The sequence below is a fragment of the Lemur catta genome, chromosome 4 (assembly GCF_020740605.2).
Source record: "Lemur catta isolate mLemCat1 chromosome 4, mLemCat1.pri, whole genome shotgun sequence".
NCBI classification, from domain to species: Eukaryota; Metazoa; Chordata; class Mammalia; order Primates; family Lemuridae; genus Lemur; species Lemur catta.
Genome location: NC_059131.1, coordinates 86,172,078 through 86,185,181, shown reverse-complemented (window position 1 = coordinate 86,185,181; position 13,104 = coordinate 86,172,078). Strand labels below are relative to the sequence as shown.

Below are 13,104 nucleotides of genomic sequence, written 5' to 3'. Positions count from 1 at the left end.
TCGGTCTCCGAATTGTAGACAGCCTCTCTTCTCTGGTTTGGGCATTGCTTTTATGAATTTTTGTCCACAGTGAGTTAGAAATAGCAGGACTCCACGGACAGAGGATTTTATCAGCAGTTATGATGTACAATGGTTACCTTCATTCTGAATTTCTTTAGAACTCAGTGTGCTTCAGGCAGAGCTGGGCCCAGTTATAGGTGGTAACTTAGAGCTACCATGTGTTGGAATTCATGAAATGGTGACAGAACAGCTTCAGAGCATTCAGGTAGAGGTAAGATCTTGGAGTGCCTGCAAGGTTGCATTTCCCTCACCATACACCCTCCTCCCCACCCCCCACCATGCCTGACATAGCACCTTCCATGTGCATTTCATAGGTACGTATGCAGTTAAACTAAACTTCACCCAAGGATGCGGCTCTTCTTTGAGTCCTTGCACAACAAACTGCAACCTAGCTTAGGAGACTAACTGAAAGCTTAACTTAGGGGTATGCTTTCATAACACATAGCTGCATCTCAGCTTATCACAGCAGCTGAGTGTCAATCAGCTATACGTGGTCAAGTCATCAGGTTATGTTCAAATACAGCAACACTGACTGTAACCAATCAAGCTGTTTCTGAACCTCACTTCCATTCTCCATCCCTAGACGCTGCAGAGCAGAGCTCTCTGAACCTCTTCTGGTTCCGACGGCTGTCCAATTCACAAATCGTTCTTTGCCCGATTAAACTTTGTTGAATTTAATTTGTCTAAAGTTTTTCCTCTTAACATGAGCAATAAATGCTTGTTGCCAGCCCACCTTGCCCACAAACACGTGTTAAACATGAGCACGCACGCACAAACACATCCCGAGGAGCAGCTAAGCTGCCACTTACCTCTGTGATTATTTTTACTTTCTCTTCCCTGGGGTTCATTTTGGCTGCGATGGATCCCTGACTGAAAAAGAACAATGAAGAAGTCAGGCATTTTGAAATCAATGAAATGTCGTTCTTCTCACCGTGGGTATATATGAAGCTGGCCTTGATGTGAGGGAAGTGTTTGCTCTGAGTAGACTTTCCATGCCCCAGGAATACCTGCAGACCCCGGGACTGGGGGAAATCTAAGCATCAGCAGAAAAAGGAAGGATGCCAGACCCCTCTGTCTGCAGAACCCTGGCTTCACTGTGTCCTTGGAGTAGGGTGACCCTCGTTGGAAGGACTCTTTCACAGCTTCTCCTCTCCCCTCCTGCCCCTCCTGACTCTGTGCCCTTGACCCTGGCTCTCATTTCACTGAATAAAGAGAAGAGAACAGAGAGGGCTTCCACGTGCTACTCTATCCCATCTCACTGAGTCATGTCACCCCCTCGGCTTCCACCTACTGCTGCAAATCACCCCTGGTCCCATCTGACCCCCCACCCTCTGCTGTGCACTGGGCTGCATCACTGTCCCCTCCTCCAGGACTTTGACCCCGACAATCCCCACACCCTTTTGCTTGGATAATCATTTCTTCCCGCTCTATTGGCTCATTCCTATGAGTGTAAAAAGTGCTGTAATTTGTTCCTTCCTTTTAAAAAGCCCTCCCTTGACTTCTCCTTCTAGCTGTTGCTCAATTTTTCAACCTTTACAGAAACCTCTCAAAAACATTCCCTCTCTCTCCAATCTTTTTTTTTTTTTGAGGGGGGGCAGTCTAGCATGCCCTGAAGCTGCTCTTGCCAGTATCTCCAATGCCCCCTCATTGCCACATCCAGTGATCAATTCTCAATCCTCATCTTTCTTGACCCTGTCAGAGGCATTTAGTGATGAAAGTGACCTGTCACTTCCTTTTGAGATATTTTCTTCACTTGGCTTCTGGGGTAAGTTCTTTCCTGGTTTTCCTCCTACTGACTGACTGTTCCTTATCAACTCCCTCTGTTGGTTTCTCTTCATTGCTCAGAACACAAAACATTGGAGTGTTCTGGGGCTCAGCTCTGCCTATACCCACTTCTCTGGCCATCTCCTCATGTCTCTTGGCTTTAAAAACTATCTGTATCCTGATACTTGCCAAATTTACATCTCCCCAGAACTCCAGACTCAAATATGTAATCGCCTGACAGACACCTTCACTTGGCTTAGCATGCCCCAAATGAAGCTGTTTGCGTTTACCCCTCAGCCTGCTTGTGGTGCGATCTCCCTGTTGCAGTAAACAGAAATCCATTCTGCTCAGGCCTGAAACCTTGCAGTATTTCTTAACTCCTCTCTCACTCTCACCTGTCACACCACACCCAATCCCTCAGAAGTCCTGCCAGCTTTGGCTTCAGATTATATTCAGGATTCAATCACTTCTAAGCCCTTCCACCATTATCACCCTGGTCAAACTTCATCTTCTCTCATGAAGACTATTGAAAGAGCCTCCTAATTTCTCAGATTCCCACATTACTCACCTACTGTATTGAAGTCAGAGTGGATTGTTGAAAATTTGAGTGACATCCTGATATTCTTCCCCTCAAAATCCTCAAATGACTTCCCTTTGTCAACATAGTAAAATCCAAAATCCTTTCAAAGGCATACAAGGCCCGGCATGATTTGCACTTGAGTCCTCTTGTCTCAGGGCCTTTGCACTTGCTGTTCCTTCTGCCTAGAACTGTTTTCCCCAAGATAGCAGCATGGCTCTCTCTTTCTCACTCCCTTCATGTCTGTCCTGAAATTTCATTTTATCAGAGAGCTCTTCCCTGACCATTCACAGTACAGTGACATCCTCCTCCCAGCACCCACCTGGAACTCCCTACTAGCTTACAATGATTTATTTTTTCACAGTACTTATCATCACTCAACATATATACTTACTTGTTAATGTGCCTATCCTCATTAGAATACAGCTATAAGAGGGCAGGAACATTATTTTGTTTATTATTTACCCCCAGAGCCTAGGACTATGGCACACAATTCACACAGTATATATTTGTCAAATGAATGACTAAGCCACTGCTTTTATTGCTTGCATCTCCATGGCCACATTCTAGGACTCTTTACAGCTCCATTGTCCTTTTTAGGCTGCTGTGAAGATTAAATGGGAGAACATGTAGAGAAACAACAGGCACCGGGCTGACCAATCACAAGCCCTTCCTAATATCCATGGAATCTAAGTCTTAACTGGGACTTTGTCAGGTCCTGTAAGCAGCTCATCCGAGGTGCTCAAGGTTTCGCTGACCCTACTGGGGAATTAGCATGTTAAGGAGAAATAAAGCACCTGAAATTCTATTGTCTCCCAAACACGTTTCCTCCCAGGGTACAAAAAAACAGAGGAAGGGAAACAATAAAAGCAGCTAAGAAAATAGAGAGGTGAGAAGGTAACCTAGAGTGAATGAGGAGGCAGGTCATAAAAATAAAATGCAAAAGGACACAAAAGCTGTCTAATAAGCAACTCTGGTCATTATGAACTGGAAAGAAAGAGCTGTGAAATATTTTAGTAACTAAAACTATAATGGGTTCTCTATAAATTAAAAAAATACTATATATAAGAGAAAAAAGTAGAAATAGTAAATGAAAAATGTCACAGGGTTCTTTTCTTTTTTTTTCCTTTTTCCTTGAGCCCCTTTAGTAAGGTTGTTTCCTTAATTTTTTATTTTTTTATTTTTATTTTTTTTAGAACATTTAAAATGACTTTTTTTATTATTTTTTTTTATTTCAGCTCATTATGGGGGTACAAAAGTTCAGGTTATATATATTGCCCATCCCCCCCATCCCCCCTAGTCTGAGCTTCAAGCGTGTCCATTCCCTAGACAGTGCGCATCGCACTCATCAAGTAGGTATACACCCATCCCCTCCCCCATCCCCCCCAGTCAGAACTTCAAGCGTGTCCATTCCCCAGACAGTGCGCATCGCACTCATCAAGTAGGTATACACCCATCCCTTCCCCCCAGCCCCCACCTCTGTCCGACACCCAATTGGTGTTATTTTCTTTGCTTTTCATTCTTCTCTGATCATTACCTTTAAATGAGTTTCTAAGGAAATCAAATGACACCGAACTTTATTTTTCTATAAACACTGTTGCTAAGAAAAGGTAAATCAATCCTACCAACTTTAATATGCAGGTTGTCATCATCATACTCACTGAGCACTTGCTAATATATTCCTATTGATAACATTAAAATAGCTATGGTTTACTGCACACTTATTTTGTGCTATCTCTCTATATATGCTTTCTTTCGTCCTCACAATAACACTTCTGGCTTAGTAGTACCTGCTTCAATTTGTACGTGAGGAAACTGAGGCTCTGACAGGTTACATGATTTGTCTAAGGTCATAGCTATTATTAAATGTCACATTTAGAACGTGACCCCAAGACTTTGTGATTCTAGAGTCTGCCTCCACTCCAGTCTGCCCCTTCATCTCAACATTTACTCTTGCTTTCGCAGTGACATCAGTAACTACTCTCTGTCAGCCCACTATTCTGGAAATATTTGCAATTGAAAGCTGCAAAGCATTGCCCCCCTGAGAAAGGGCTTAGGCTGTGTTAAGTCAAGATTTATTTAACTCAGTGTAGAAAAGTAAACATATTTTTCAAGGAAAGTACTGATACCTTCATCTGAACAAATGGACTATTGCTAAGGGTCATTAGCAAATCAGAGCCATATCTATTGGACCCTGTGATGAATTCTCCAGGGTGTAGTGAAACAGGAATGAAGGCTGCATTGTATAGAATACACCTCCACTTTGGCTATTTAAAAAATATTAATAATATGATATCCATGTGTTACTCCAGAACAGTGAAAACAAGGGTTTAAAGAAAGAGTGAGGACTTTGCCAAAAGTTACATGGAACCGGGTTCAAATTCCAGCTCCAGTTATCAGCTGTGTGATACAGGATCCATGCCCTCCCCTCTCTGAGACACATTTCTGTAAAATTTCAATCAGACTTCCTACCTTGAAGGGTGATTATTTATAAGGGACAAATGATAGGATGGGTGTAGTGAAATGCATAGCATGGACCACACTGTTAATACTGGTAGGTGTTAATATTAAGAAAAGATGAAAGCAGAGAGGGAAAGTGGAAGAAAGGACTGAGGAGGAAAAAGAGCTGGCGGGAAAGAAGAGGAATAATGAGGAAGAACTTAGGTGATGTTCAAGCCCTGTCCCCTCAGTTCTAGCCTGCAACCTCTGGCGATGATAGCCCTGTGCCCTCTCCCCTCCTTCCAGCCAGCCTGGAATAGTTGCCTTGCTGCTCCCATTTGTAGTGCTTCTGAACCCTCCTGCCTTCACACCCGTGAGTATTTGCTCTTTTGCACCCTGGGAGCATTTATGGTCCCATCCTGGACCTCGGAAACCTGGGGATGTTCCATATACACCCTTTTGGATTCATTATCCTGTTCCACAAGTTATTCCAGCTGCAGCTTTCCTTAGCATAAGGTTAGTGACAAATAGCTTTATTGAATCATTTAGTCAGCTTGATATATATTGCCCTCCAAGAGTACACATGAAAACCATATTTGAGCTGTGCTATGTGACATATGGCCAATGTATTTACATGATGTAGTAAGTGCTGGAAGCCCTTCCCTGGAAGTAGTCCTGCTGTGCTCTGAGTGGGTTTTTTTTTTTTAAATAAATCTCTTATGACACTTAGCTCATTGTACTGTTATCATCTGTTTATAGGTCTGTCTCTCCAGCAAACTCTGAGCTTCTGACCTGGTCTAATTCATTATTGTATACTCTAAACTTGAATATGTTCCTGTGCATTGTTGATGCTCGATACATGTTTGAATGAATGACTCTATAAATGAACTCCAGGATACACACACATGCACACATATACACACATATAGACAGAGAGAGAGAAAGAGAGAGAGGGAGAGAGAGAGAGAAATGTTTCATGCTGGCACTGAATTTATTTGCAAAAATGGCTGTATGAAAATGCAATAGGAGGCATATATTTCCTATTACACTTTATTAGCTTTTCATAGCACCTCTGCAGTGAAGGGAAACAATCAGTTTAAGTTGCAGCCAGTTAGATTTTCTTAAAGTTTTTTGGAAAGCAAAGCAAGTCTCAGACCTGTGGTTAATCTCTCTTTGTATCTAATGCCAAGAAAAGTGAAGCTTGTAGTAACTAGTACTTTCTCCCCTGAACCAGTTTGAATTAAAAGGCCCAGAAATGCAACATGGAACAAATGTTTCACACACTGTGGTCAGAGAGGATGTACCGGACTGATATTTCCTGGAAACCAGACACCAGACAGCAGCTCAAATCAAAGCCACCAAGTAACGGTCTACGTTCCCATTCCAGAAAGCAAAAATGTAAATAATGATGAGAATCTCCAACCCCCACATTTACAATTCATGAAATCCAGTCTCATGGAGAGGCTGAACTCCCAGCCGGCAACTGAAAACAGGAAACCACTGCTGCAGCCCTGGTCCCATTAAGGACTGATTTACCTTCAGAAACTTTACAAAAGGCACTTTGCAGATTCTGCTTTCCGGGATGGCAGTGGAAAGGGCTGGTCGTGCTGCTGAATCTTCTCCGAGGGTCCGAAGGGAAGTGCTGAGTGTTGGGGACGCCCCTGAGCTCCTCCCCGGGAAGCAGCAGCCATGTCCCAGAGCAAAAACACCAGCTTAGCAACCCGTTCCTAAGGAAGGTCACTCAGTGGCTTTTTTTTTCTTTTAAAGTGGCAGGTTACTTCTAGTGGTGAGATACAAGCACCCTGGGTAAGCAGAGGTGCACACCCTATAGGAGAACAACAAAGAGAAATCACCTTGGGAAAGCTGGGTAGAAATTAGGTCAAACTCTAAAAGCCATACCCTCCCTTAGGTCATGGGGTTGTCATGCACTCCTGCATTCCTGGTGGCGCTCAGATGCGGGGCAATTTGGAGTTGTAAAAGTTCTTCACTACATGGTGAAGTTGTCTAAATTGGCAGCAGTTAAGGCTCTGTGGCGGTGCCTCAGGGCACCAGCAAATGTTGCCCTGGAGTGTTTTCCAGTTCAGTTTGGAGGATTGAATGGACAAGGTTAGTCTCTGCTTTTTCTCTGAATCCCACTACAATTACTGAAAGGGAATATGAATGTTATGGCTCAAAAAAGCAAAGATAATGAGAGAAAAGGTAAAGCAGATGAAAGAGTAATGAAATGAGTGAACCAAAGGAAGCCACACTCTAAGTATACTAGTGAGTGTGTGTGTGTGCACTGACTATATTTTCTTATTTTCTATATTCCATTTTTATTACAAAATATTAAGGGGATACAAATGTTTTTGTTACATGGATAGCTTTTGTAATGCTTAAGTCAGTGCTGTAAGTGTGCCTATCACCTGAATAGTGTTCATTGTACCTATTAGGCTTTTACTCTTCCCCTCCGGTCCCCTTCCCTCTTCTTGATTTCCAATGACCTTTATTTCTCACTGTGCTCATGTGTGCCCATCGGTTAGTCCCAAATTATTAGAGAATACATGTGGTGTTTGTTTTTCCATTCCTGAGATAATTCACTTATGATAATGGTCTCCAGTTCCCTCCAAATTGCTGGAAAAGATATTATTTCATTCCTTTTTATGGCTGAAAAAGTACTCCATGGTGTATAAATAAATCATATTTTGTTAATCCACTCATGAATTGGGCACTTAAGTTGATTTCATATCTTTGTGATTATGAATAGTGCTGCAATATACATTCAAGTGCAGGTGTCTTTTTGATAAAATGATTCCTTTTCTTTGAGTAGATACCCAGTAGTGGGATTGCTGGATCAAATGGTAAGTCTATATTTATTTCTTTGAAGAATTTCCATTCTGTTTTCCATAGAGGCTGTACTAATTTTCAATCCCACCAACAGTGGATAAGTGTTCTTTTCTCTCTGCATCCATGCCGGCATCTATTGTTTTTTGACTTTTAATAATGGCCATTCTGACAGGAGTAAGGTGATATCTCATTGTGGTTTTAATTTGCCTTTCCCTGATGACTACTGATGTTGGGAATTTCTCTATTGTTTAGGAAACTGAGTTTTTCAGGATACAAGATTCTTGGCTGGCAGTTGTTCTGTTCAAGAAGACTGAAGATGGGTCCCCAATCCCTTCTGGTTTGTAAGGTCTCTGCTGAGAAGTCTGCAATTAGCCTGATGTGTTTGTAGGTTATTTGTTGCTTTCATCTTGCATTTTGACTTTGGCCAAGTTGACAACTATGTGTCTTGGTGATGTCCAATTTGATATGAATCTTTCTGGGGTTCAGTGACCTTCTTGTATCTGGATGTCTGAATCTCTGGTGATATCAGGGAAGTTTTCCTCAATAATTCCCTCAAAAACGTTTTTCATACTATTTGGCTTTCTTCTTCTCCCTCAGGGATACCTATAATTCATTTATTAGTTTACTTTACATGGTCCCATATTTCTCTAAGTGATTGTTCAGTCTTCTTTTTTTTTCCAGCATCTTTGAATGACTGGTTTGCCTGAAAGCCTTGTCTTCATGCTCTAAGAGTTTTTTCTTCTGCTAAGTTTAGCCTATTGTTGAAACTTTCTGCTGTATTTTGAAATTCTCCAAATGACTTCTCCATATCTTTCAGTTCTATTATACCCTTTCTTATGCAGTCTAGCTCTTTAGTGATTTTTCATTTTTTCCATCCATTTCCTAAAATATTTTTTGCCTTCTTTTTGTTGGTTTTCAATTTTCTCTTCAATTCCATTCATTTTATTTGCCATCAATATTATGAATTCCATTTCTGTCATTATGGCAATTTCCTTGTGGTGGGAGTTCACTACCACAGATCCACTGTGATCCCTTGGGTGTGTTGAACTGTTTTGTTTTTTCATGTTGCCAGAATTCTTTTGCTGGTTTCTTCTCATTAGAATCCTCATCTCTTAGTTCAGGGGTGATTAGTTTGCAGGGTACTTTTTCTCCTTTGCTGGGAACTCTCCTACTTAGTGAAAAGATGGGAAGGTCCCTAGATGGTGCTTTGGTGTCCTACTCTGGAATATAGACCCAGCAGGTGAGAGGCGGGTACACTGAAAGTCTTTAATGCAACTACTCTGTTTTGGCCCATTCCCCTGTGACTGTCACAGTTCAAGCCAGTGCTAGATGATCTTTGTGTGGTGTTCTGGGTGGTTCTTCAGGTCTTCATTGGAGGCTTGAGGTGGTGGTCTTCATGAGATCTTCTCCATGGAGGCTGGTGGTGTAGGGGATTGCTTTGTCTGGGGTCTCCCTGCAGAGGTGACAGTGACAGCTGGGTGAGTCTATCTAGGCAGTGATCATGGGTGTTTGGGTTGTGAGTGTTTGCTTGAAACAGGTCCAAGTGCCTTGAGGCTGTAATGTCCCTGGTGGAGAGCTGGACCTCAGGGTGATTCCACCAGTCCAGCAGAAATGGTGGAGACTTGGGTTTCAGATGCAGTGCTGGAATCTCTGGGGTGGAATTGCAGGCTTGGAGCCATGGGCCAGGGTGTGGTAGGAGCCTCAGAGCTGGAGCTGTGGCCTGGAGGCAGGGCAGGAGCTGCATGAGTGGGGCCGCAGAGTCAGACTGCAGTTCAGGAACCACAGAGGTGGAGCCACATGGCAGAGAGCAGATCAGGTGGCACGAGGACCATGGATGCAGAGCCATGCAGGTTGGGGGTGGCTCCAGTGGCACAGAAATCACAAGTGCAGAGCCACATGGGGTGGGTGGTGGCATGTGGGTCATAGGGCGTGGGGCTGCAGGCTGGGGCTGCTGGGCAGCTGGGGTTCTCCCTTTACCCAGGTCCTGCTGAGATAGTCACTACAAGACTTCTTAGATGGTGTCTGTGGTGCCTGAGGTACCCCCTCTGCTCAGATCCCACATTAGCAGGGGGACACTCAGCTCTCAGTCATAGGGCATGGCACAGGAGAACATCCACTCTGCCTTCTTCCTCCGCAGCTGGGTGGGGGTGATGCAAAGAAGGCTGTTGCAAAGCTGAGCCCCATGCAGACCTGGTGCCCTGTACCTGAGAGCTCAGAATGGTGTCAGTTGTGCTAACCTGGGATCAGCAGCAACCAGATCCCTGCTGCACCTGCTCACCTGTGCAATGTCTTTGCACAGACTCCAAGCAGCAACCTGATCAGTCCAGCAGTCTGCAATGGTGGTGGGGGCCCCCTCATAGCTCGGGCTGCAGTGCCTGTGGGCTGAGTATGGGGCCTCAGGGCTTTCTCCCCCTCATCTTCCCCATATGTGGATGCTTTCCCAGGGTTCCCTTAGATCTTGCCAAATGAATCACACTGTCACCTTCACCTTCACTCTGAAAGTCCTGTCACTTCTTTGGAGTTTTAAATGGTCTTTCCAAGAAGAGCCATCCATGGGTAGGCATCCACCTGCAACTTTCGATCCTCTCGTTGAAAGCAACACGTGATTGGGCTGCTTCTAGTCTGCCATCCTGCCTATTTTCTGTATTCTTGATGCTCTGGCAATTGAGGCCTTGATCCTGGAGAAACTGATTGACCCAGGTTAGCTAATTCCTAGAGATAGCAAATGATTCCCTGAAATATGCAAATTTTCCATTGATATACAAACGAACTGATCCAGAGCCACATAACCAACCATCTCCTTTATCAAACTCTCACACACCAAGTCAATATTTCCCCTGTCCTAAACCACCCCAGGGCCAGTTACCCTTATGTTCCAGATCTCACTGAAATTATTCAAACTATCTAATCCTAAACTTATTCTGCATCCTGCCCTGCTTCACCCATTCCTTCCTGGGAAAACCCTAGTAAAGGCACTGGGCCATACTCTGTTCTCTGCTCCTTCTGCCTTCTAACCAACACTGTCCCCTCCCCATGTGGCCCTGTCTGGCATGCCGTATGCTGTGGTTTGAATGTGTCTCCCCCCAAAACACGTATTAATAACTTAAGAACTTAATCTCTAATGCAGCAGTGTTGGGAGGTGGGGCCTAACAATAGGTGATCAGGCTGTGAGGGCTCAGCCCTCGTGAATGGATTAATGCCATTACCCCGGCAGTGGATTCCTTATAAAAGAATGAGTTTGTCCCTCTTCTCTCTCTCTCTCTCTCCCCCCTCCACCATGGGACAACACAGCAAGAATGTCTTTGCAAAATGCCAGCCCCTTGATCTTGGACTTCCTGGCCACTAGAATTCTGAGAAATAAATTTCTGTTCATTATAAATTACATAGTCTGTGGTATTTTGTTATAGCAACACAAAACAGACTAAGTCACCATGCCTTCTATTTCTAAGGATCTATGAGTATAAAATTCTTCCTCCGTGGCAATCATTTTCATGTCTGTGTGTCTTACCATACCTGACTGATAAAAATCCAGAGTACCTTTTTAACACCATATATGTGTATGTATCAATGTGTTTGTGTTTGTGTGGTGTGTGAGTCTGTGTATGTGTCTGCATGTGTATGCATGTGTGTATATGTCTGCGTGTATGTTTGGGGGTGGAGGTAGGCATGAGATGAGGAAATGAGCTGATCTGCTCTGCAAAACTTCAGAGGCTCAGGATTTGGAGGAGTAGTGTTATGGCCTGAATTATGTCCACCCCACCCCCAACTCCCAAAGATATGTTGAAGTTCTAACAGAACGAGACCTTATTTGGAGATAGGGTATTTACAGAGGTAATCTAGTTAAAAGACGTCCTTAGGTTGAGATCTAATCCAAGATGACTGTGCTGTGTCCTCACAAAAAGGGGAAGTTTGGACACAGAGACAGACACACATAGGAAGACAATGAGAAGAGATAGGGAAAATGTCATCTACAAGCCAAGGAACACCCGAGACCACCAGAACTAGGAGAGAGGACTGGAACAGACGCTCCCTCAAAGTCCTCAGACAGAACCAACCCTGCCAAAACTGAATAGTCGCAGACAAATCAGAGGACACTATTAGATACCCAAGAATTTCTGATAATACAACAAGCAGAGGGAGAATGAAAAAAAAAAGAGCCAAATATTTAAGAAGATAAAAGGAGGATTTGAAAAGATGAAAAAGGAGTGAGATCTATCAAAAAGACCAAATTCAAAAAACAACCAGCTAGACCTGTTAAAAATAAATAATGCAGTCATAAATTTAAAAAAAGCAAAGAATGGGCAAAACTGCAGAGGAAAGCTGAGAATAGAATTGATGTAAAAGGTAGGTTTAAAACATTAAAACGTGGCACAGAGAGATGGAAAATAGAAGTGAGGAGATTTTGAGGAGGTCCACCACGTCCCATAGAGTTTCAGAAGGAGAGAAGAGAGAAGGAAGTTGAATTCTGGATCTTATAGTCATGGTATCTTTGTCAACTTCCTTAACCTCTGTAGGTTTCAATTTTCTTGTCTGTAAAATGAGATTAATAACAGTAACTATTCCAAAGGGTTGTTAGAAGATTTATAAATATTTGTAAAGTGCTTAGGATAGCCCTAGTACATAGAAAATGCTGTAAGTTTTATTAAATAAAAAAATGTGAATATTGTAAGAGATATTCTACTTCAAATGGTCAACTGTCATAAGAGGATTTTGTTCACCACTTTTGTGCTAATTAAACTTCTGATTATGATCTTCCTGATATTTTAATATTTAACTAAATAAACTGAACCAGTTCATAAAAATGATATATCTTCTTGTTATGTTCTGAAAATGCTAAAAAGCATTATTCCAAAACACTGTTTCTTTGAAAAAGTTCTTATGTAAGCAAAATAAATGAATCTGGCAGATTTGTTTTAAATTAGAATGCAAAAATCTCATTCTTTTAGGTTAAGTGTTCCTAGCTGGCCAAAGAGTTTTTAATCAAGAGCAAGTTTTGAATCACATATTACAAGCTTTTTTTCCCTACATCTTTTAAGATAATCAGTATTATTTTTCTTCATCTGTTAACATGTTGATTGAATTGCCTTAACAGTCTTTTTTTTTTTTTTTTTTTTTTTTGAGACAGAGTCTCACTCTGTTGCCCGGGCTAGAGTGCCATGGCGTCAGCCTAGCTCACAGCAACCTCAAACTCCTGGGCTCAAGCAATCCTCCTGCCTCAGCCTCTCGAGTAGCTGCGCCACCATGCCCAGCTAATTTTTTCTATATATATTTTTAGTTGTCCATATAATTTCTTTCTATTTTTAGTAGAGGTGGGGTCTCGCTCTTGCTCAGGCCGGTCTCGAACTCATGACCCTCCTGACCTCAAGTGATCCTCCCGCCTCAGCCTCCCAGAGTGCTAGGATTACAGGCGTGAGACACTGCGCCCGGCCCTTAACAGT

General features: G+C 42.8%; 1 protein-coding gene across 1 annotated transcript in view; it reads right to left on the bottom strand.

Moving 5' to 3' along the window:
• Positions 1–6,526, bottom strand: part of CC2D2A (coiled-coil and C2 domain containing 2A) — a 123,264-nt gene extending 116,738 nt beyond the window's left edge. Inside the window, exons 1-2 of the mRNA XM_045550400.1 lie at positions 6,377–6,526; positions 870–930 (exon numbers count right to left, since the gene is read on the bottom strand). Of these exons, the coding sequence (XP_045406356.1) occupies positions 870–908 (39 nt within the window). The 5' untranslated portion in view covers positions 909–930; positions 6,377–6,526. The remainder of the gene's footprint in view (positions 1–869; positions 931–6,376) is intronic.
• Between the last annotated feature and the right edge of the window lie 6,578 nt (positions 6,527–13,104).